Source organism: Alligator mississippiensis, chromosome 1, assembly GCF_030867095.1.
Source record: "Alligator mississippiensis isolate rAllMis1 chromosome 1, rAllMis1, whole genome shotgun sequence".
NCBI classification, from domain to species: domain Eukaryota; kingdom Metazoa; phylum Chordata; order Crocodylia; family Alligatoridae; genus Alligator; species Alligator mississippiensis.
In genome coordinates, this window is record NC_081824.1 from 315,980,574 (window position 1) to 316,002,362 (window position 21,789).

General features: G+C 43.7%; 1 protein-coding gene across 1 annotated transcript; it reads right to left on the reverse strand.

Moving 5' to 3' along the window:
• Positions 1 to 10,336: 10,336 nt before the first annotated feature.
• On the reverse strand, positions 10,337 to 21,710 carry C1HXorf58 (chromosome 1 CXorf58 homolog; the record flags this gene model as incomplete). The annotated part of the gene is made up of 7 exons (XM_059720845.1): positions 10,337 to 11,755; positions 12,326 to 12,479; positions 12,898 to 13,127; positions 13,949 to 14,076; positions 17,084 to 17,199; positions 17,733 to 17,827; positions 21,585 to 21,710. Coding segments are annotated over 7 exons (1,047 nt in total), but the record flags the coding sequence as incomplete, so codon positions are not given.
• Positions 21,711 to 21,789: the final 79 nt, after the last annotated feature.

Below are 21,789 nucleotides of genomic sequence, written 5' to 3' on the forward strand. Positions count from 1 at the left end.
TACAAATGTGTTTCCAGTGTATTCAGTGTGCTCCTTGTGGTCTAGACTTAAACCCCATTTGAGACAAGGAAGGTTTTTTAACAGTTTTGATTAGGCCCAAACATTTTCAAAAGAGATTCCTGTTTTGACTTTTTTGTTGTTTTTTTTCAAGTGCAGAAAGTTGTTGCATCCTTCCCCCCTCCCCCCCCCCCCCCATTCCTTCTGGAGAATATGAAAACTAAAATTTTTCAGAATCCTGCTGTCTGGTCTGTTGTCATAATTCATGTCTGCCTTTTGGGCTTTCTGTTCATAGGTAAAAATTGCATCTTCAATTTTGGCAAGATTTAGGATTATTATCAAAACTGGGCACAGTGATCAATAATATATACAAAAACATATAAAATGGCAGAGAGCTGTGCTGTAGTGCCCCTTGGCTTCTGGCCTGAGCCACTGCAGGCATGTGGCTGCATATCCTGAATCAAAGTAAATGTCTGTCCAGTTGTTTTTCGGTTTAATCTCTGCAATTTAGACCAGCTTGCAAAGACTGCATCGATTCAGTCGTGGGCTTTTTGACTGTTTGTACTTACTGGGTTGTACGGCTGTCTGTGATACCACAGAATGAGCTCACTCGCTCTCTCTCACTCACTCTATCCTAGGATTTATTCTTCCCCTTTTTCACATCTCATTCATTCCCTGATGCCACTCTTCTATCACCTACTCAGTATAATCACCTTACTGAAGTAGCTCACTTATATGTTGTCTCTTCCTGAAAAAGTAAATGCTTCTTCAATTTAGTATTCCTTTTTAGTGTTTCACACTTGCCATTACTGATTTTCCATCTACTGCTTTTGGACTATTCTGTACTTTTCCAACTCCAAACCCCATCAATTTGTCACCATTAGCAATTTGCCTCCCACTCCATTTATACTGAACACAAGAAAAATCAAGCACCACTCTGTAAGGTTTTCTATTTGGGATCTCTCCAGAGTTAAAAGGCATCATACATGCTGCTTTGGCCACTTTTGCCCAAGGGCACCTACTGAATAAAGCAAGAGTGTAAGAAAAATTAAAAGGACTTTATCAACATTATTCCTGAAGAATTTAAGGCACATGAATGTATGTCTGGTAATTTGACTGGGATTTTCCAAATATTCAACAAATATCCTGGAATATTCAATTTGTAGGAAACTTATATTTACTGATGCATTTTATTTCTACACACGTCCACTTGGTATTGCTCTGTGTTTCGAGTAGAGCAGGGAGAGCTTTATTTGTTTTGTAAGTATTTCATTTGATCTGTCATTTGTATTATTTAGTTTTAAGTGCATCTTTAAAAAGGAAACCATCTGGATGATAGGACCATGATAGGAACACGGGATAGATCAGATGTTTTTATTCCCACCCTCTGAATTCCATCTGCTATCTTCCACCATGCAGATTTTGCCAAATCGGGGAAAACCGTGAATCATTTTAGTTGGGCCATCATGTCTTCTTTATCCCCAGCACTCCAGGCCTACTTCCCTCCACCTCTTTTTCCTTGCTGTTGAAAACATAAATTGTTTAAGCAACCTAGTGAAAAGGCATTTTAAACTTCAATGTAACGCATTTCAACAGAAGTAGTGAAAAATAATTCACACCAGATTGCCCAATTAAGAACCAGCTACAGCTGTTTGCTGAAGCTTTAACTTCTAAGGCACTGCTTCTCCAAACAACTGGAGTTCATCAAAGCTGATCAGAGAAGCAGCCCCCTTTGAAATAATAGCAGCATCAAATAGTTGTAGCACCTCAGCAGTCCTGTGCAGCTGTTTGCTGTGGCTATATATACCCCCTCCCTACTTTACAACCCCTCAGGGGCTAATGAATGTAGCTTTGCAAAGAATGTATTCTGCTGTATCCTCTGATATCAGTAGAAAGTCTTTTGAATCATAGCAGTTACTCAAAGAGAATAGGAGAGAACGTGTTTGGATGGCTTGTGACAAACCATAAACTAATAATATATCTGCTTTTTCTTGCATTCAGTTAATTAACGTTTCTGGAATGGAGGTGGAAAAGAGGTCACAGCCACTTTTATACTTAATACTATTTCAGAAAGAATGCCATATATCCTGTTATAAATAACAACACAAACATAGACTAAATTCTACTCTAAGCTGTGTACTTACACAACTCTTATATGGTTAGTGGAGTTTGCGTACATGTGGCTGAGATCCTGGCATAATGACAGTTGCACTTTCTGCTATCTTCACAGTCAGAGCGAGAGTGTACGGGGCAGGGGAAACAGGTTTTTTGAATTATACCGAATGGTGCTTACCGCCATAAATACATACCGGTTGCAATTGCACAATGGAGATGAAGGGTACAGCAAAGCAAACAACAAAGTTTATGGGCATACAAAATTCACATTTTGTGCTAAGTGAATACTTAAGTTCTCCCTAAGAATAAATGTTTTCAGAGCTGATGTCAAAGGCTTCAGACTGTTTTTGTCATATGCAAGTCAGACACCTATTCAACTGTAGTTTCCCAGGCAGCTAAGTTTTCTTTCTACAGTGCCATAGCTGTGTATTTTGATGTTTCCAAAATAAAACCTGCATAATTTGCCACTTTTTTTCTGTGAACTGACACAAAGCACTACACCAGAAGTCAATGCTACTGTCAAAAGTATACAACAGGTAGGGTGATCTGACCACTCGGTCACTGCCAGCACTGCTGGCAACATTTCCAGCAGTCTGTATTTGTCTGACTGCTTTTATATTGGTTAATGATGATTTTAGGTAGATGTATTACTGTTAAGGCTGGGGTTGGTCAACAGTAGACAAACACCAGTATTACATGATGTTTAAATCTGGCAGCTGTGTTTTGGCTTTCACTGTTGTTACTCAAGTGAGATAGATGTGAGTCTCTGTAGGGGAGGAGGGGACTGTTCATGTCCCTTCAAGGTTTTAAAACCCATAGTGATAGGGTATCAAAAACTTGATCCATTTAGCACTAGCAGCAGTAGTAGAGAGAAATACAAAGGGATCAGACTGGCTAGGTTAAATGTTCACAAAAACATCTTAATTCTCACTGCTTATTCGTTGATATGCTGTTGTACCCAGTACTTCAGACTGCATTCTGGTGAAGTCACCATCATACCATTATTTACAGGCCTGAGATCTTAACTTCTAGAAGTGTGCATATACTTTCAATTACTGGGTCTGAATGAAGGTCTCTTCATAATCTGAGTTCTGAAAAATATTTTCCAGGGCTTGAACACTTGAGATTTATCAGTGTGGGGTTATACAGCAGACACCAAATATTTGATCAAAGCTAGTCCAGATTTATCATCTAAATTGAGGATTTAAACCATTTTAATTTGTACTGAATGCAGAGCAAATGAAAATACTACTAGTACAAAATATATTACCATCATGTGTGCTAAATTTTGTTTTTAGAGCATATTCCTTCCCCTAATTTGCCCTTAGTGTTGAAAGTACATGCTGAAGTTTGCATCCATTTTTTAGTTCCAGCTTCAGCTCGGCTTATAGAACGTGTTCAGGGGCAGATCCAGATGACTGCAGTACCCCCTTTTTAGAGGGTGCTGTCATGGGAACAGCAGCTGGGGACTTTTTTTTTTTTAAGCCCCCAAATCAAGTAAGAAGTCCCCCTCCCCTCCTCTGCTCTCTATGCTCACTGGTACATCTCCTTCCCTCTTAGGACTGCCAACCCTCCCAGACTGGCCAGGAGTCTACTGGTATTGGCATTGATCTCCCGCTGACTACTGAAAGCAATCTAGGAGATTGATATTGTGAATGGGTTGAACAGTACAATTAATGACTAGAGGTACCACTGATACATTGGTCCCATATCGGATTGGCACTGGTATAAGGAAAACTGACAGTGTTGTCAATTAGCTTTCTTTTGGCTGATGTGGCCGATAAGTGCCCCATGCATGCATGCAGCTGCAGCACAGCACGCAGGTGACCAGGAGCACAGCCTGGCAGCGTGGAAAGCATTCAGGTCCAGCTGGTAAGTCTGTTGTGAGGGAAGGGGTGTGGGGGGGCAAAGGCCCCAGCAGTGAGGGCGGGAGTGGGGTTGGGGTAGGCACTGCCCAGCCAAGGTGGGGGGCAGGAAAGAGCTGTGAGTGACTTGTCTGGAGGGTGTGGGGTGGGGGGGAGCTCCCACCACTGTGCACACCCCAGGATGGCATGGGGGGCACGTGCCCCCAGATCTGTGTGTGCTACAGTACAGCAGCAGGAAGGGGGGAGGGGGGGAAGGAAGATGGTTATCTGATTTGGGGACTTAAAAAAAAGACCCCAGCTGCTGCACTGTGGTGCAGTCTGCCTGCCCCAAGGGAGGCTGGGAGTGGGGGATGCAGCCACATCTGCAGGTCCCACACACCCACTTTACAAAATCCTGGATTGCCCTAAACATATTCATCAGGACTATGAACTGGTGGGGACAAGGAAATAAACCTGGTTTTAGAATTAAGTGAAGATAGACTCCTACCTTCTCAGATTTGGCTTCTGAGGACTGAAGTATGGGAAAAATGAGAGAGGCCTGGCTCCCACTCCATCCTGCCTCTTAAAACATAAATTCTCTTTTTTTAGGAACTGGCTTCAGAATCCCACCTTGACCACAGTCATAAACTGATCTGACAAGATTTAACTTAGTCATAGGCTATGACTCATAGCTGTGATGTGTTTTACAACTCATTTGAAAGAAGAGCCACCTCATCATTTCCCTAGCACAGTGTTGGGGCATTGATTATAGAGAACTATAATTAATCCTGACATAACTCTCCCACTAGGTAGTATTATTCCAGCTTATTTGAAATGGCTTTCAAACTTACATAAGCTAAATTGCAAAAATCTCTTCTTACCTTGGAATAAAGATTGTCAAAACACCACTGATTCTTCTAGCCGTGATTAATTTGCCAGAGCTTGTCTATGTAGTTTTAAGCAATGCAAATGTGAAAAGTAAAAATGCTCTCCTGCTCTCCAGCAGACCTCTCACGGAAAAAGAGAATTAGTTTTCCTTTGGATTTTAAAAGGGAACACATTCAAATTGAGAAGGCTATCACTCATGCATTCCACTGGGAACCATACAAATTAGTCAGCAGTATTACCATTTAATAAATTATGTTCAGTGTAGGATGAAGTCTGACTACAAAGAGACAAACTGGATCAATCTCAATTAAGTTTCCAATCAATCTGAATATCATAAAACTTCAGCAAAATTGAAAAGCTATTTTAGGATTTCTAGATGGTTATGTATTTATTACAATATTGCATTTAACTATTATACTTTTGACACAGACCTGATGTTTTACTATGAGTCAGTCCTCTTTAATTAGTCCCCATTCACACTTAAGAATTTAGGGGCAGCAGGGACTATTGGATCCTCTAGTTTGTCCAGTGATATTCGGGTTACTACATTTAATCAAGGTATAGGTATCACTATAAGAAACCCAGAACTTTAAGTAGAATAAAGCATTTCAGTCTTCCAGTGCCTACTCCACTGTGCCTTAATTTCAGCTGCAGACCTTTGATGCTTCAGAGGAATATGGAACACATCTGAGTATATCTGACCAACAGTGCATCAAAGAGAAAAAATCCTTCCTGACCTCTGCCAGGTGAGCAGCTAACACACTGAAGCAAGACACTTGATTACAGTTGTTGTTTTAATGCAGAACATGTTGAAGTCAATGTAGCAATCCTTCACAGCCCACGAAAGAGGAAGATTAACAGGGGTAGATGCATTGGCCACATCCACGTGATCAGGGGCGTGCATTTGAAGCAGCACAAATAGTAGCAGCACAAATTTGTGCTGCTTTGTGTTGCAGTGCACGCCCCTGCCCATGCACTTTGCAGCAAGACACATGGTCTTGCTGCTCCATATGTTGCAAAGGGGTTGGCTGGGGCACAGAGTGCCTCAGTATGGGGCTAGCTGGCAGGCAGCTCTCACTCTGAGGCACCCTGTGCCCCAGGCAGCTGGGGAATGGCACACGGAGTTGGGGGATCAGGCAGCGCAGAGCTGCCTGCTCCTCTGTTTCCACATGCTGAGGAACCCCAATGCTGAGATACCCAGTGCCCCAGCCAGCCATGGAGCAGCTGGCTGGGGTGCATTTTGCCTTGAGATGGGAGAGCAGACAGCCCTGGGCTGGCTGATCTCCTGTCCTGAGGCACACTGCACCTCATCCAGCTGCTCCATGCAGTGTGCCTCAGCACTCGGGCTCCATGCATCACCCAGGGCTGCTCTGTGGCTGGCTGGAGCGCCAGGTGCCTCACTATGGGGGCTCCACTGCTCCCATCTCCACATTTGTCCTGGCGCGCACAACTTTGGCATGCTTTGCACTGCTTTTTTTCTGGGGGCTTTTGACTACTGAGAAATTCCAGTAGCAAATTTTGTCCCAGTGTTGCAAATTAACAGCGCCGCACACAGTTTTAACATGCAACGTGTGCAGTTTGTGGTACCGCAAACCGCATATACCTACACCTCTAAATCCAGCCACTGACTTCAAGCTTAGAAGTGACCATTGCCACTTTCCAGCCTGACTCCCCACATTTACACTTTGGTCAGAATTTCTCCCAGAAACTTCTCTAGAGTATACCTTTTTAAAAAGATATCCATTCTCATTCTAATGATGCTACATGATGTCAAGCCTACCCCCTCTCCTGGTAAAGCTATTTCAATGTTTAGTCATCCTCAGAGCTAAGATCACATCATATTGTAAGGTTAGACATGGTACAATTTATCCAGGGACAAATGCAACATCTGTTCCAAGCCAAACAGTTCAAAAGTCAGAGGAAGGGGAAGAGGAGCCACAGAACACTGAACCAAGAAACACCCATAAGAACAGCCCAGCCAAGACAGGCAACGGGCACAAAATAAGATAAGTGACAGGGGCCCAAATATTTCTGGGATTAGCAGGGTGGTGCATACACCTCCAGGAGGCCTTAAATGCCTCTACACTAATGCTTGTAGTATGGGGAACAAGCAAGAGGAACTTGCCCTCCTGCTAGCTAACACAAACCCGGACATAGTGGGGGTCACTGAAACTTGGTGGGACCCTGCACATGACTGGGCGGTAAACATCAAGGGCTATAGGCTGTACAGGAGAGATGGAACAGGGAGGAAGGGTGGGGGTGTGGTGCTCTACGTCAAAGAGCAATACACATCCTCAACAAATAGCACTGGGTCTGACGTAGGGCAGACTGAAGTGCTCTGGGTCCAAATACAAGGGGGTCGGGGAGAAAGGGACTAAACGGTTGGGGTTTACTACAGGCCACCCAACCAGGGGGAAGAGTTGGACTGGGAATTCTCAGGTCAGTTTGCGGAGGCAGTTAAGTCAAGGGACGTGGTCATCATGGGCGACCTAAACTATCTGGACATCTGCTGGGAAGAGCAGTCAGCCAGGTCTGACTGCTCACGGAGGTTCCTAGCTGAGTTACAGGACCTCTATCTAACTCAGGAGGGGCACAGTCCCACCAGGGGAGACGCCTTTTTGGACCTGGTCCTGGCCATGGGAGACGACCTGGTAAGGGGACTGCGGGTTCTTGATCACCTGGGCAATGGTGATCATCACCTACTGGAATTCACCATTCAGCGCAGGGTGTCCAAAGGCCTGCAGCAAGGCAACAGCCCTAGACTTCAGGAGGGAGGATTTCAATGAGGTAAGGAGACTAGTCAGGCAGGCACTGAGGTCCTGGAGGGGAGGGGAGTCGGGTGTCCAAGAAGAGTGGTCGTTCCTTAAGGAGACGATCCTCCAAGCCCAAAGGGTGACAATCCCAATGCGAATCAAAGGGGGCAAGAGTGCTCAAAAGCCCCCATGGCCCACCAAAAGCATCTAGGAATGTCTCAAAGCTAAAAAGGAAGCATACACCCAATGGAAGGGAGGGGCCATCACCAAGGAGGACTATACCTCCATTGCTCAAGACTGTAAGGGAGCTGTTAGGAAGGCCAACGTGGAGATGGAACTGGGACTAGCGACCCAGATCAAGGATAACAAGAAGTCCTTTTTTAAATAAATGGGGGGTAAAATGAAGGTACCGGGTAAAGTAGGTCCTCTGCAGGACACACTAGGAAATGTGGTGGTTACACCAGATGACAAAACTAACCTCTTTAACAATTTCTTCGCCTCCATTTTTTTGAGCAGGGACCAGGGCATCCCCCCCACCGGGATCCCCAATGGACCCAGGGGAGGCGGCTGCCAGGCCCAGGGTCAGTGAGGACCCAGTCAGGGAATTTCTGGTAGGACTAGACATGTTCAAATCAGCAGGTCCTGACAATCTCCACCCCAGAGTGCTGAGGGAATTATCAGAGGTCATTGTGGGACCCCTGGCACAGCTTTATGAGCACTCATGGTGCTCTGGCAAGGTGCCAGAGGACTGGAAAAGGGCCAATGTGGTCCCCATTTTCATAAAAGGGAGGAAGGAGGAAACTACAGGCCCTAGGGAAGCTCTTTGAGAAAATTATCCAGGAGCACATCTGCAAGGGACCAGCAGGGGGAATCATGCTTAGGGGCAACCAACATGGGTTCATTAGAGGCAGGTCCTGTCAGACCAACCTAGTGGCCTTCTACAGCCAGGTCACAAAATCCTTGGATGCAGGTGTCGTGGTGGACGTAGTCTTTCTGGACTTAAGGAAGGCCTTTGACACTGTCTCTCATCCCATTCTCATTAAGAAATTAGGCAACTGTGGCATCGACGCCTACACAGTCAGATGGGTCACAAATTGGCTGGAGGGCTGCACCCAGAGAGTGGTGGTGGACGGGTCTTTTTTGACCTGGAAGGATGTGGGCAGTGGCGTCCCCCAAGGCTTGGTCCTAGGGCACATACTGTTCAACATCTTCATCAGCGACTTGGACAAGGAGGTGAAAAGCACCTTGTTCAAATTCACGGATGACACTAAGAAGAGGGGAGAAGTGGGCACGCTGGAGGAGAAGGACAGGCTACAACTAGATCTGGACAGGTTACAGGGGTGGGCAGATAAGAACAGGATGGGTTTCAATACGGACAAGTGCAAGGTACTGCACCTGGGAAGGAAGAACCAGCAGCATACCTTCAGGCTGGGGAACTCCTTTCTCATCAGCACAGAGACGGAAAAGGATCTTGGAGTAACTATTGATTTCAAGATGAACGTGGGCTACCAATTTGGGGACGCGGTCAGGAAGACTAACACAGATACATCATGAGCAGGTCCAAAGAGGTGATCCTTCCCCTCTATGTGACCTTGGTCAGGCTGCAGTTGGAGTACTGCGTCCAGTTCTGGGCGTCGCACTTCAGGAGGGATGTGGACAACATGGAGAGGGTCCAGAGGAGGGCCACTCACATGATCAGGGAGCAGCGAGGCAGGCCCTATGAGCGGAGCCTACCAGATCTGAACCTGAGAGAAGAGGGGCTCCACAAGAGAAGGCTGAGAGGGGATCTGGTGGCTGCCTACAAACTGGCCAAGGGGGACCAGCAGGCAGTGGGAGAGTCTCTGTTCCCCTGAGCCCTACTGGGAGTAACAAGTAAAAATGGCCATATGCTGACTAAGAGTAGATTCAGGCTAGATATCAGGAGGCACTACTTCACAGTCAGGGCGGCTAGAATCTGGAACCAACTTCCAAGGGAAGTGGTGCTCGCTCCTACTCTGGGGGTCTTCAGAAGGAGGCTAGATAATCATCTAGCTGGGGTTGTTTGACCCTAGTGTTCTTTCCTGCCCATGGCAGGGGTCGGACTTGATGATCTCCTCGGGTCCCTTCCAACCCTACCAACTATGGAAGTATACCTGGAAAAGAAGTGCTGTTGTATTGGTTCACCGTTACATGTGAACACTGGTCTGGGCAGTCCTCCAAGCATCCCTTACCTTGAGATCATTATATCCCTTCCCCTTGTTTCACCACTTATGGAAATGGCTGCTGTCATCCACAGCTAGAAATCTACTGCCCTCTTTTTTTCCCTTTTGTTAGCAATTTTGATCCATGAGCTCCCTTGCACTGTTTGTTTCATAAGAGCTATATTTCAGATAACCAGCTGTGTCCTCACTTCCTACTCAACCATGCCCCCTCATCATGCCCCACACCCTGGGAAACCCATTACCATGGGCCAGACACGATTCCACCCTTTCCTATTCCCTGTTCCTACACTGCAGATCTGTCAGTTGTAGGCTACTGAAGCTTACTGAACTCATGCTGAAGAGAGAAGGCATAGCAGAACAATGAAAATACCCTCAGCCACAGGTCACCCACCCCTCAGACCCTCAAAGCATATGTGCAAGTATTTGGCTCTCCACAACCCTCTGCTCACTGCAAGGCACTCTGGGCTGGGTACTCACTCCTATCCCCTGGTATCAGAACCATAGTACTTCACACAACCGTGAACTGTAGGAACAGTTCAATTGTTATCTGTCTGCAACCACTGTCCTCCCCTGCAAGAACTGTGAACCAGTTCCCAAGCAATGCTATTTTGTTCAGGTTTAATGTTCACGGTAAGCTTTAGCCTTTTATCTGTGAAGCAACAGGATATTCCTGAATACAAAAAAAGTGTTCAGAGTCTTTCAGTCCATTTATTGGCAGTTGTAACAAACTGAAGATGCATTTCTCACTGTCAATGACTCCATCTTTTTCTTCAGTGTCCTCCTGACACCTTATCTAGGATAAAGCAATATTCAGGTTCTGGTGACCAACCTAAGTACAGCTTCAAATGTTAACAATCCATATTCTGACAAACTATGAAATTGATCGGTTTTTGAAAGAAGTTGAAATGGGCCTTTTTTGCTCAGTACTGTACCCAACTACTGCTAGTAAACTCAATTTTGTAACCACAAAACTTCACTAAGTTAATTTCTGTAGTGCCTACCAAACCAAGAACGACATAAATTCTACAGCTTATAAAATCACAACCAAATGTATATCACTTCCTTGACTTTTAGTTTTGCCCCCATCATATTCTACAATGGTCTGCTGTTAAGTTTATATATTACATTTAAAATATGGCAACCCCCCCGCCCCACCCAACAGATTTAAGGGTAAAGAAGTCTATGAATTTTCCTTGTCTGTGTTTATTCTAGCACTAAGAAGCTATGGAACAGACGTGCTTAGATATTCCATCAGCTGATAAGTCTTCTGTGCTGCTGGAGTCCCCATATAAGGCTACTTTACTTTGACAGATTTTTATAAAAAGACTCCATAATTTTAAAACTGTTCTTATTTCTTTTCAACCTTCCCTGAAAAGTTTTACCCAGGAGATATTGCATGTGAATTTTCAGGGGATTAGTTTTGTTTGTGGGAGGAAGGCATGGAAGCTGAAAATAAATCTAATTTTGAGAATCTGTCTTCAAACTTAACTAAGTATGATAAGACTGAAATAGGCAGCAGTCTAGCAAGACTGAATTAAAACTTTATATTGTATTTTATACAAAATATACAATGTTGACAGCCAACTAATCTGTACATTGCTCAAATTCTAAATTTGTGAACAGCCAGAGAGAAATATGTATGTTGTAACCCACGTTCGCTGCAATCAAACTTCACAATGTATTTACAGCATGTAGAAAAAAAATAATTAAATAGCTCGAGACAATAGTTATTTACCACTCTTTTAGCCATATTTTACATTCATAAGGTAGCTGTAGAGGAAGACAGTCCAATATCTTCAAGAGATAAAGCCTGGGACCAAGCATACAAAGTAGCTGCTTCATGTTCCCATTCTTCATCTAACAAGACAGGTTGATCTTTGGGGTCTTCAGATGGTGATGTTGGTGTTTCCTGATGTTCAGTTAAGTATCTTCTATTTGTGTCGCACAGTATTTGCTCCTGAATAACATTATATGAGATACTGTATGACTACATGAAGAATTAGATACTACAGATCATACTGTATATCTTGACAGAAAACTTGGATACTACATACAGACTTAGAAATGAGCTATTTATTACAATTATCAAAGTAAAACCAAGACCATTTTTAAATCTGGAGCTACTAATTCTGTGACAGGACTTTGTTGCAGTTACTAGTTCACAGCACAAATGCATTAGAACTTACCTTTTAAACTTACTAGGTTTTAAACACTGCATTTGAAACAATGCATTTAATAATTTAAAAATATTAAGGAAGTGCTAAAGTCAGCAGTCTGACTATGAGGGTACATATATACCCAGACTAACATGGCTAACTACCTCTTTTTGATAATATGTGGCAGAAGGTAAACTCTAAGAATGGTTGAATCCAAGCACAAGCTAAGCAAGTTCCTGCTACACCATCCAAATGCAGTTCAAAAGTTAGACTGTCTCATTACAAACTGCTAGCCATTGAATACCCTACTTGCACAGAGATAGTAGAGTTCTTCCCTTAAAAATAGTTCTTTTCCAATGTTTTAATCATACCTCTCTTTTCTTCTCAAGCATGTAAACTTTCTTCATTTTTGCGATCTTCTGTCGAGCTTGAGAAGAGCGACGGCCTGATGTCTTGGCTAGTGAAGAGGTCCAATAAGATCTAATTGAAGAGGCTGATGCTGAAGTACTACATGGTGAGGGGAGCCTAGAAAAGTTGTATGTAAAGTATCTGAATGATCTCTCAAATGACATACCATATTCTGTTGAAAAACTGAAACAATGAAACCTAAAATCCCAGGCCACACACAGGACTGGTGGAATGGAAGTTATGATGCAAAGCTGGTATTTCAGGAAAAAAAAAAAAAAAAAAAAAAAAGAAATTCCACCCAAAGCTTAGTGCTAAAGCTTAAAAAAAATAGGACTAAAATACTGAAATATTTACGTTAGTCACTTTTGAGTCACTTAAATTCCTCTGTGCCATTTTATCAAGCTATAAAATGAGCATAACTATACTTCTTTCACAGGTTTCTGGTAAACATTCATTAAATAGTTCTGAGATTCTTGAAATAAAGTGCAGAGTATACACATGCAAATTAAAAATTAAACTTGTTGTAAGTTCTTACCTGACTTGAGAAACAGACGTGAGTTGTTCATACAGCACCTCCTCATTTTGTGGCCTCAACAGCAGAAGTTTCAGTTCTTTCTTAAGTCGGTCAGACAGTGACCCAGACTGTGCATACTCCACTATGTCATACATGATCATTGTTCGGGGAAAATTTTCCAGAGATAACTTTCTCCAGTAGTTTTCCCTACCACCAAAGTGTGCAGGGGTCTCATCCAGGTTACTGACATACTACATTGGCACAAAGTAAACAAACTTTTACAATTTATAGAATCAACATCCATGTGAAAATTATTTATTTGGATTGGGGGGCTCTCAAATTTTCTTTATAAAGATTTCATCATCTTTTAAATGGTCTGATTTAAATCACTTTGAATTTGAGCAGCTATTCTAACTTGACTTTCCTTCACTATTCTTGTAACATACGAAGCTAAAATTTGAGGTAATCTATAGACATATCTGCCTCCTCCCTTTTCTATAGCTGGGCTGGTAAGTCCCTCAGAATTTGGTCCTAATTTTTTTTTAATAGGGAATAACCAGAGAGGTTTCATTCTGTTGGACATGATTCTCCTTGCATTTTTACCACTGTTAATCAGTATTAACAGGATAGTTCACTATGCATAAGTATGTGCAGGGGAGAATCAGAGCCATTGTAGGTAAAAACAACACTAATGTTGTGGGTTTTTCAGGTTTTTTTTATACTCTTCCCATAGTCCTACCAATACTCTATGCCTCTCCATTAACATCTCTGCAGCTTTTGGGCAGGGGAAAAAATATCCTACAACGGGATTCTCCAAAGCCTTGAAATTTGCAGACTTATTTACAACTGTACAAATGGGATGTAAAACATTAGCAGAGCATTAAAAACTATCTTTCAAGGTTTTACACATTCTTTGCACTGATATAAATGAATGCATATGGTGTAAAGTCTGTAAGTGGCTGACTACTAAAATAAAATTACTGGCATTTTAAATCACATCATAATCTTTCTTACTTAAGTATGCTTCTTTTATTACCTGAAGCTGTAAGAAAAATACAAAAACATTTCTTACTTGCATGTAATCCTTCACTGTAGCAACATCTATTTCATCTGTTATTTTGTGTTTTTGGTACTGAAGTTCATCTCGTATCATTTGCTCATAATATCTTCGACATCCCATCAGTTTGCAAGCATCAACTGCTGCCTGTAATAAAGTAGGAAACACAAAGTTGCTAGAATGCCATACACACATCTCTGAGTGGAGTCACTGTATTTGGATTCAGGGCAAAATATTATCCTTTGGACAACCTCCTTTCTCTAATGGAAAAGGCGTTCTGTTCAGTGTATGAAGAGTTCACAGAGAGACTAAAGATCCAACACAATAGTAAACCAGTTCATTTAGATTAGAAAGTAACTCATTGGTACCACAGTTGGTTTGCTCACAGATGTATAGACTTATTGCAGTGATTCTCAACCAAGTTGCCATGAAACTCTTTTAGGGGTGCTGCAGTGCAGACACTACCACTGTGGCCTGTGGGTGGTTCTGCCTGCTCTTTCTGCAACCCTTTCCAATCTAGCCCTAAACGTTCCTTCTGGAAACAGAAGCATGTGGGGTGGATTCACTTAGTGGCAGTGCTGCAGCCTAAGGAAGCAAGAAACACAGATAAACTGGCTGTAGCCATTTCCTGAAATGATTCTACAAGAGGGCAGTTTCACTGAGCTATGGTGGTGGCACCACCCTGATTAAGACTAGCTGAGACAAGTGGTTCTCAACCGGGGTGATGAAATTCAAATACTTATGGAGGGGTACCTTGAATCTAAAAAGATCAAAAACCACTAAGTTGTTATAATGAAGAAATCTAGGATTTGCCTTTTGGATGAATAAGGCAAGATTATTCAGCGACAAAATAATCCTTATTTTGTGTAAAATTTTTCCATTTGCCTTGCCCTCCATGATATTGTTATAGCTGGAATGTGCAACAAATTGCGATCAGGATCTTCTTCAGATGCTGGATCTGTTGAAAACTTTCAGCCCTTGATTCAAATTTTCTAGATGTAGTCTCTGCCTAAGGGTTTTAGGTTTTTTAAGTTAGTCTGCATAGAATGAATTGAGCTGTTTTTTGGTAATAGGCAAATTGTTGCAGAAGGTGACAGAGTTCTGCCAATGTATACCAACTGAGGATCTGTTCCCTAGAGTGCAGAGAAGCACATACCTCTCTCAATAAACATTTTTAGTAAATGTTGCAAACAGGTGTAACTGGCCAGGTTTGTACCCTGGGAGCTAGTGGTGCTTAGTGCAGGAGCAGTGGCCACAGGTCTTCAGGGGGGAGATACTACCTTCTTTTTTTTTTTTGGCTGCTGCTGTCAAGCAGCATTTAAACACCAATTTTAGCAGTAAAAAAAGGAGAAAACATCTCCCTCTGCAGTAGTGAACTTCCAGCTGCTGCTGTTTTTCCCTCCCTGCTGCAGGGAAGATGTCTGCGTGTGTGGGGGGGTGGAGGTTGAAAGGAAGGTGAGGCTCCACCTCCAGCTCCATTCTGGATCTGTGCTCTCTCCCCCTTAGGCAGCATCCAGAGCTCATGATCTACTCACCTACTTTTTCAAACAACTTTACAGTGTAGTGTTTTGGATTAAAAACTTTAAATTGGAATGTATCCCAGGGTCTAAGTTTTGATTTTCATTACTTTGTGCATGCAGGCAGTCTTTTAACTTCTAAATGTTTGTTTTACAAACATGTAAAATTAATGTGTGTAGATAATGAATGTAGGTTGAGTGGAATTTCCCATTTTCAATGTGCTTTGCTCAATCTTGCATTAAGTCTACACAAATTGCGTCTAAGAAGGTGAAATGGCTTATGTGGAAAGCAACCAGGAAAGGGCTTCAAAAGTTACAGAGAGGAAATAATGTTTAAGTCACAATTATTTAATAAATTTACAGGTGGAATCTGTAGGTACTGCACCAGAAAATGAGAGAGAGTCCCTGCTCCAGTGCTGTGGACAGAGGGCACACCTACTATGGTTTTCCTCCCAATTGATTACTTCCTTTCCAGGCAGAAATGACTTACTTTAGGGGGATTATTTCTAAACCTCCTAGAATAAAAGTGAAACTGATTATAAACAGGATGAACTTTCATTGTTCATGCCCTCCTTTCCATTAAGGGTGTTGAGAAACTGCAATAACCAAAGTGATGAAAATAGAAGAAAATAGTGACTCAAATCTAAATGCAAACGCAAAGGGAAAAAAATTTCTTACAGAGCTCTAGTTCACAGAAACAAGACAGGCTTAGTCAATAAGACACTAGTGACAAAGCAATATTTCAAGTAAAGGAAGAGAAAATAAGAAGAGGTACCAGCCCATTAATTATAAACTCACTTGAGCATGTAGTAAGATCAACAGGATCAGACCATTTAACATTTTTGACATATCACACTGCATTAAAATATCATCACTATTATCACTCATTTGGTGCATCATATAATGGTGCAATATTTAGCAGCACTGAAGGGATAATAGAACCGTAAGATATTATATGAATTTTTCACTAATTTGGACATAGAATTATTACACTGGTGCCAATGGACCAGTTAAGACAGTTTAGGATTTCATGAATGATGGCATGTAACCACTCTGTCCTGAAACCCTCTCCTCCTTTTGTTTAGAAGTCCCCATTGCAGAATTGCTTCTAATTGGAAGCTGAGATAAGCAGCCTGCTCTGGGGCCAATAGTGATTCAAGATGCAATCAGCAGATGGTCTCAGAGAGAGACTAACCATTCTCCATGCAACAATTTCTCTGTCAATTGAACCCAACTCCCATGAAAGTGAATTAAAATAATATTTTGGGCCTTGTGATCTTGAGATCCCCCAAAATTCAATCCAAGAATACCACAATCTATTTGGACCAATTCTGTGTACTCAGATGGTAGAGGGGAAGATCTGTTTTAAAGATGTATAAATATGTGATTGATTAATCCACACAGTTAATTCAGACAAAGATGTTCAGAATGTTTGTGTATTAAGCTGAAAAAAACAGCTTCTTTGCTAAATGAAATGTAATGCTGTTTATTGAACTCAACAGCTCTTTGTTTGACTTAGAGATGCATGTTTTTCAATCTTCAAGGACAAGTAAGAGGATCAGGATGTTTACCCAAGAAAAGTTCAGAAGAAAGAAGCTGAACAGAAAATGATCACATGAGGGCATTCAATAACTTGCCTCACTTGATGGACTTATTATTCTTTTCCCACTGATGTATTTGCTGCCTCGGCCTTCAGTGTGGCGAAAAATCTTAAAAACAATGAAAGGTGGAAACTCATGGCCTGCAAATCTGAAGAAACAAACAAAAATGTCAATTAACTGACAGTATGAAGAGCAAATCTATTATGGATTAAACTAAAAGGGAACCTCCTTTTGTGTGGCTTGGCCTGAAACCAAGTTTCCAACAAAGCTCTAAATACCAAGGAAGCAAAAGCTAAAGAATAAAATGCTTTTATGGATCTTTTAAACTGGAGGCGCAGGGGTCTGCATCAATGTAATACCATCCAAGTAAACTGGAAGTCTAACATCCTAGGCTCTACTGAGGAATCTCAGGACTTAACTTGGGATGGAAAAAATTTCAACTCAAGGCTTTAGGTAAAAAAAATGGAAGGCTAGGGAGAATGATGGGAAACGTTAAAAGAAAAAAGAGCTACGCTTTCTAAAGTGTAGGTTGGCTGTGTGCAACTATCTGAGATACATAAAACCAACCACTGTTTTAACAATACTGTACCCAGCAAAACAAGTTATCTAACTCCTCTCTCAGAGGTCTGTAGCTGGTCACACAAGACACTGGATTGAAGTAAATAAAGTGTATTTACTTACCTGAATCTAACTTTGTACTGCATACTAGGATCTTTTATAAGTTCAGCTTCCAGAGGGCTCACTCTTTTCACAATTTCATGTGTAACACAACACTCCTGAAAGAGATGCAGATGTTTTTCAATACATTTGAACAGCATGGGTTCCTGCTGTCACATACCTCAGATCCTTGTGTCACAGGGGAGTTCAGAGTGGTCATTTGGATTCGGTTTGTTGAAATCTGTGCTATGGAAGGGTTCTCTAGAGGTCATCCAGTCTAACCCCCTGGCTGAGGAAGGATCATCCCCATCCAAACCATCTCATACAATCCATAATCTAAATTTGGCATAATTACCACCAATCCTGATTGACACATGAGGGTGTTAGGTTTGTGTTCTTAGGTAAAGGAGGGGAACCACAGCAGTCTTTTTAATTTATTTACATGTATGTTTTTGCCTTCCCCCTTCATTTTCAAAGATTTTCATTTTCACTTGATCATTTTAGATGTGTTTTATGGAAACATAAGGCAATACATCTCATGTGCCCTTTTAGTCCCTCCTTTTGTTCATAATAATTACCCAAGCTGGATTAGGCGTTCATCACCATCTCTCTTTTTCTACTTTCCCAATCTCTGCTACAGCTGTCATGATTCTCATCCCCTTCCCTCTGCATCTCCCTCCACTCCATTCCCTGTATACTACAGCCTTTTCCTCTGCCTATTGAAGCAACAACACAGTGGGAGGCCAAAAGGCACATGGGGAAGTGGTCTTTTTAGTGTAACAGACACGCATGGAGCATTAGAAAGAAGCAGAAAACAAGGAACCTCTTGTCTGGCTCTGGAGCTTGTTCCTGAGACCGATGGTCTAGTTGTGACAGTTCCAGCACAGCTCTGTTTCACTCTAAAGCAATGGGGGCTGAGAACCTAGCCTCTTGGGGCCCATGGACCCTTCTCTGGCAAGTGCCTGTCTTCCTCTGAAGGGGGACATTTTTCTTAACTTAGCCCCTCCTGGTATAGCCAGATGGCTGTGAGAGACACACAATAACCTGGAGTCAAATTACAGTGACTGCTGTATAGAATCATAGAAAATGAGGGCTGGAAAGGACTGCAGGTGGTCATCTAGTCCAACCCCTGCTCAAAGCATGACCATCCTTAACTATCTTATCCCAACCAAGGCTTTGTCTAACTGGGTCTTAAAAACCCAATTTTCTACAGGTTCTACAACTTCTCTGCGATATTCTGTTTGAGTGCTTTACTACACTCTTGATGACACAGTTTTTTCTGACATCTAACCTAAACTTCCCTTACTGAAATTTGAGACCATTACTCCTTGTTCTGTCATCTGCCACCACTGAGAACAGCTTAGTTTAGTGGTGGCCAAAATGGTGGATCTGGCCAGACTCCATTTCCCAATGTCCCTGCCTGCATCACTGCAGCTGATTTCCATGGAGACCCCAGAAACAGCGGGGCTGTGACAGCACAGGGCCACAGTTTCCATGGAGACCGGCCCAAGCAGTGCTGGCAGGGTGTGTGGCTGGGCAGGGAGCTGCTCTGGGTTCAGGATTTTGCGGCAGTGACAGTGTGTTCCAGAACCAGGACAGAGCATAGCTATGATCTGTTGCCCACATGTCCTGCCAGGGCAGAGCTGCGATCCACTGCCCACATGCCCCTGCCTGGGGAATGTGGGCAGCATATTGCAGCTGTACCCCAGCTGTGGCCTGTGCTGTCACTGCCACCAGATCCTGGCCCCAGAGCAGCTCCCTGGCTAGATGCATACCCCGCCAGCCCTGCTTGGGCTGGTCTCCAAGGAAACTCTGACCCCATGCTGTCATGGCCCCACTGCTCCTGGAGTCTCTATGGAAACCAGCTGCAGTGACATGGGTAGGGGCTACTGGGAAATGGAGTCTGCCATGGCCTGATTTGGCCCATGGGCCAGATTTTGCCCACCCGTGCTCTAACTCCATCCTCTTTGTAACCCCCCTTCAGGTACTTGAAGGCTGTTGTTAAATCCCTCCTCAGTCTTCCCTTTTCCAGACTAAATAAGCCCAGTTCCCTCAGCCTCTCTTTTTAAGTCATGTTACTCAGACCTCTAATCATTTCCATTGCCTTCTGATGAACTGTCTTCAATTCTGTCCACATCCTTTCTCTAGTGTAGTGTCCAAAACTGGACACAGTTGTGGCCTCACCAGTGCTGAATAGAGGGGAATAATCACTTCCCTCAATCTGCTGATAACACTCCTAGTAATGCAGTCCAGGATGCTGTTAGCCTTCTTGGCAACAAGGGTGCACTATTGGCTCATATTTGGCCTGTTGTCCACTGTCAACCCCAGGTCCTTTTCTGCAGAGCTGCTGCTGCATCAGCAAAATAAAATCCCACAGATAAGAACATTATGGTCATGGTAAGCTGCGTGAAAGCCAATCACCAGTCTAGCAGTTGTAGGGCAAGGTAAAAATGGGAAAAGGTCCTAAATGAAGCTGGTGTCATGTGAATGTAATGTGCCTAACAGCAGGTGGAACAGTAGGCAGTCTGCACAACGGCGATATCTGCTCATTTGGACTCCAACTCCCAGAAGCCCCCAAGGGCTAGGGGACAAGGGGAAAAGGAAAGGGAAATGAGGCTGGAGTAAGGGGAAGCGCCAGTGTTCAAAGTGTTCAAAATGTATGGTAATTTTTGAGGCAGTTAATTGATGCAGCATATGCAAAACCCAAGTCACTCCCAGGGAGTCTTAACTGGCTTTTGGGTTTGCTGTCAGCACTTTCTCATTACTTTGCCTGGAAATAAAGAAATGCTTCAACTTTGATGACCTATTTCTCACTGGCTACTTATAGTGAGGAATATGAAGTAAATAAAAAGTTATTTGCACATTTTTGCATACTTATTTGCATATTTTTTCAGTGTATGGTAGTTTTTCAGGACATATAATTTTGCGCTTCCAATAAGATAATTTCATAATTAACAACTGGTAATGCTGTCAGCCTTACACAGAGGAGTGCAGAATGGAGCTGGAGATCTCACTGGCTCAGTCAGCCAGGACTGGACTGAAGGAGCTGGACTCAGGCTTGGGGGCACCTGTTGGCTGCTTTTTGAGTGATTTATATGGGCTTTTTGGGGGCCCCCTCCTCTGGTGTGTGGGGGAGCATGTTACCACAGCGCTGACATTTCTTTACCTGCGATCTGCCCCTCTTTTTGCCCCACTGGCTTGTGCCCCTGCCCCCTAGGATGTTCCACATCAAAGCGGGAGCTCCCCCTACTGCCTGCACCACCCTCTAGGGCTGCAGGGCTGGTGCACTGGAGGCAGAAGAGGGGGAAAGATAGCAGAAGATGGGCAGGGCTGTCCCAGGGCACATGGGTGGAGGTGATGGGGCCAGAGACTTATGTTGTAGCTGTGTTGGTCTAAGAAACAGAGGCAGAAAAAACTCTTGGGCTAGAGGCGATCTGTTTTATTACACCAACTAAACAATAGCAAAAATAATGTCTTTCTTTGCAGGGTTTCATCAGCCTGAAGTGTAACATCTCCACAACCTGAATTCTCCTCCGGCTGACAAAGGGAGTCTGGACCTGAAAGCTTGCAAATATTTTTTTTCTTTTTTTGCTACTCTTTAGTTGGTCTAATAAAATATCTCGGCTCTAGCCCACGAGCTTTGTCTGGGACAGGACCAGGCAACCCGCCAGTCCTTGGAACCCTAAACAAGGGCGCGCTCGGGGCCGGCTCCGCCCTTCAGCTACGTCAGAAGGTGCCTGCTGAAGTCTTCAGCGCGTTCCAACGCGTCAGCCGTTACCGCCCCTCACAGCGCGGGAGGGGAAGGGAGGGGGAGGGAAGGAGGCGAGGCGAGGCGAGGCGGGGCGGGGCGGGGCCGCCCCCCCAGCCCGGACCTACCGCGGCCCGCACGGCTCGGGTGAGGAGCCGGAACAGCCGCCGCGCCAGGTAGCGCCACCAGGCCCGCTGCACCGTGCGGGCCGCCCTCTCCGCCAGCGCCAGCGCTGCCCTGCGGGGACACACGAGTCACTCACGCACGTCACTTCGGGACACCCATAGGCCTCGCCCCCCGGCTGCCTAGAAACCGCGACGCGCGGGCGGCATC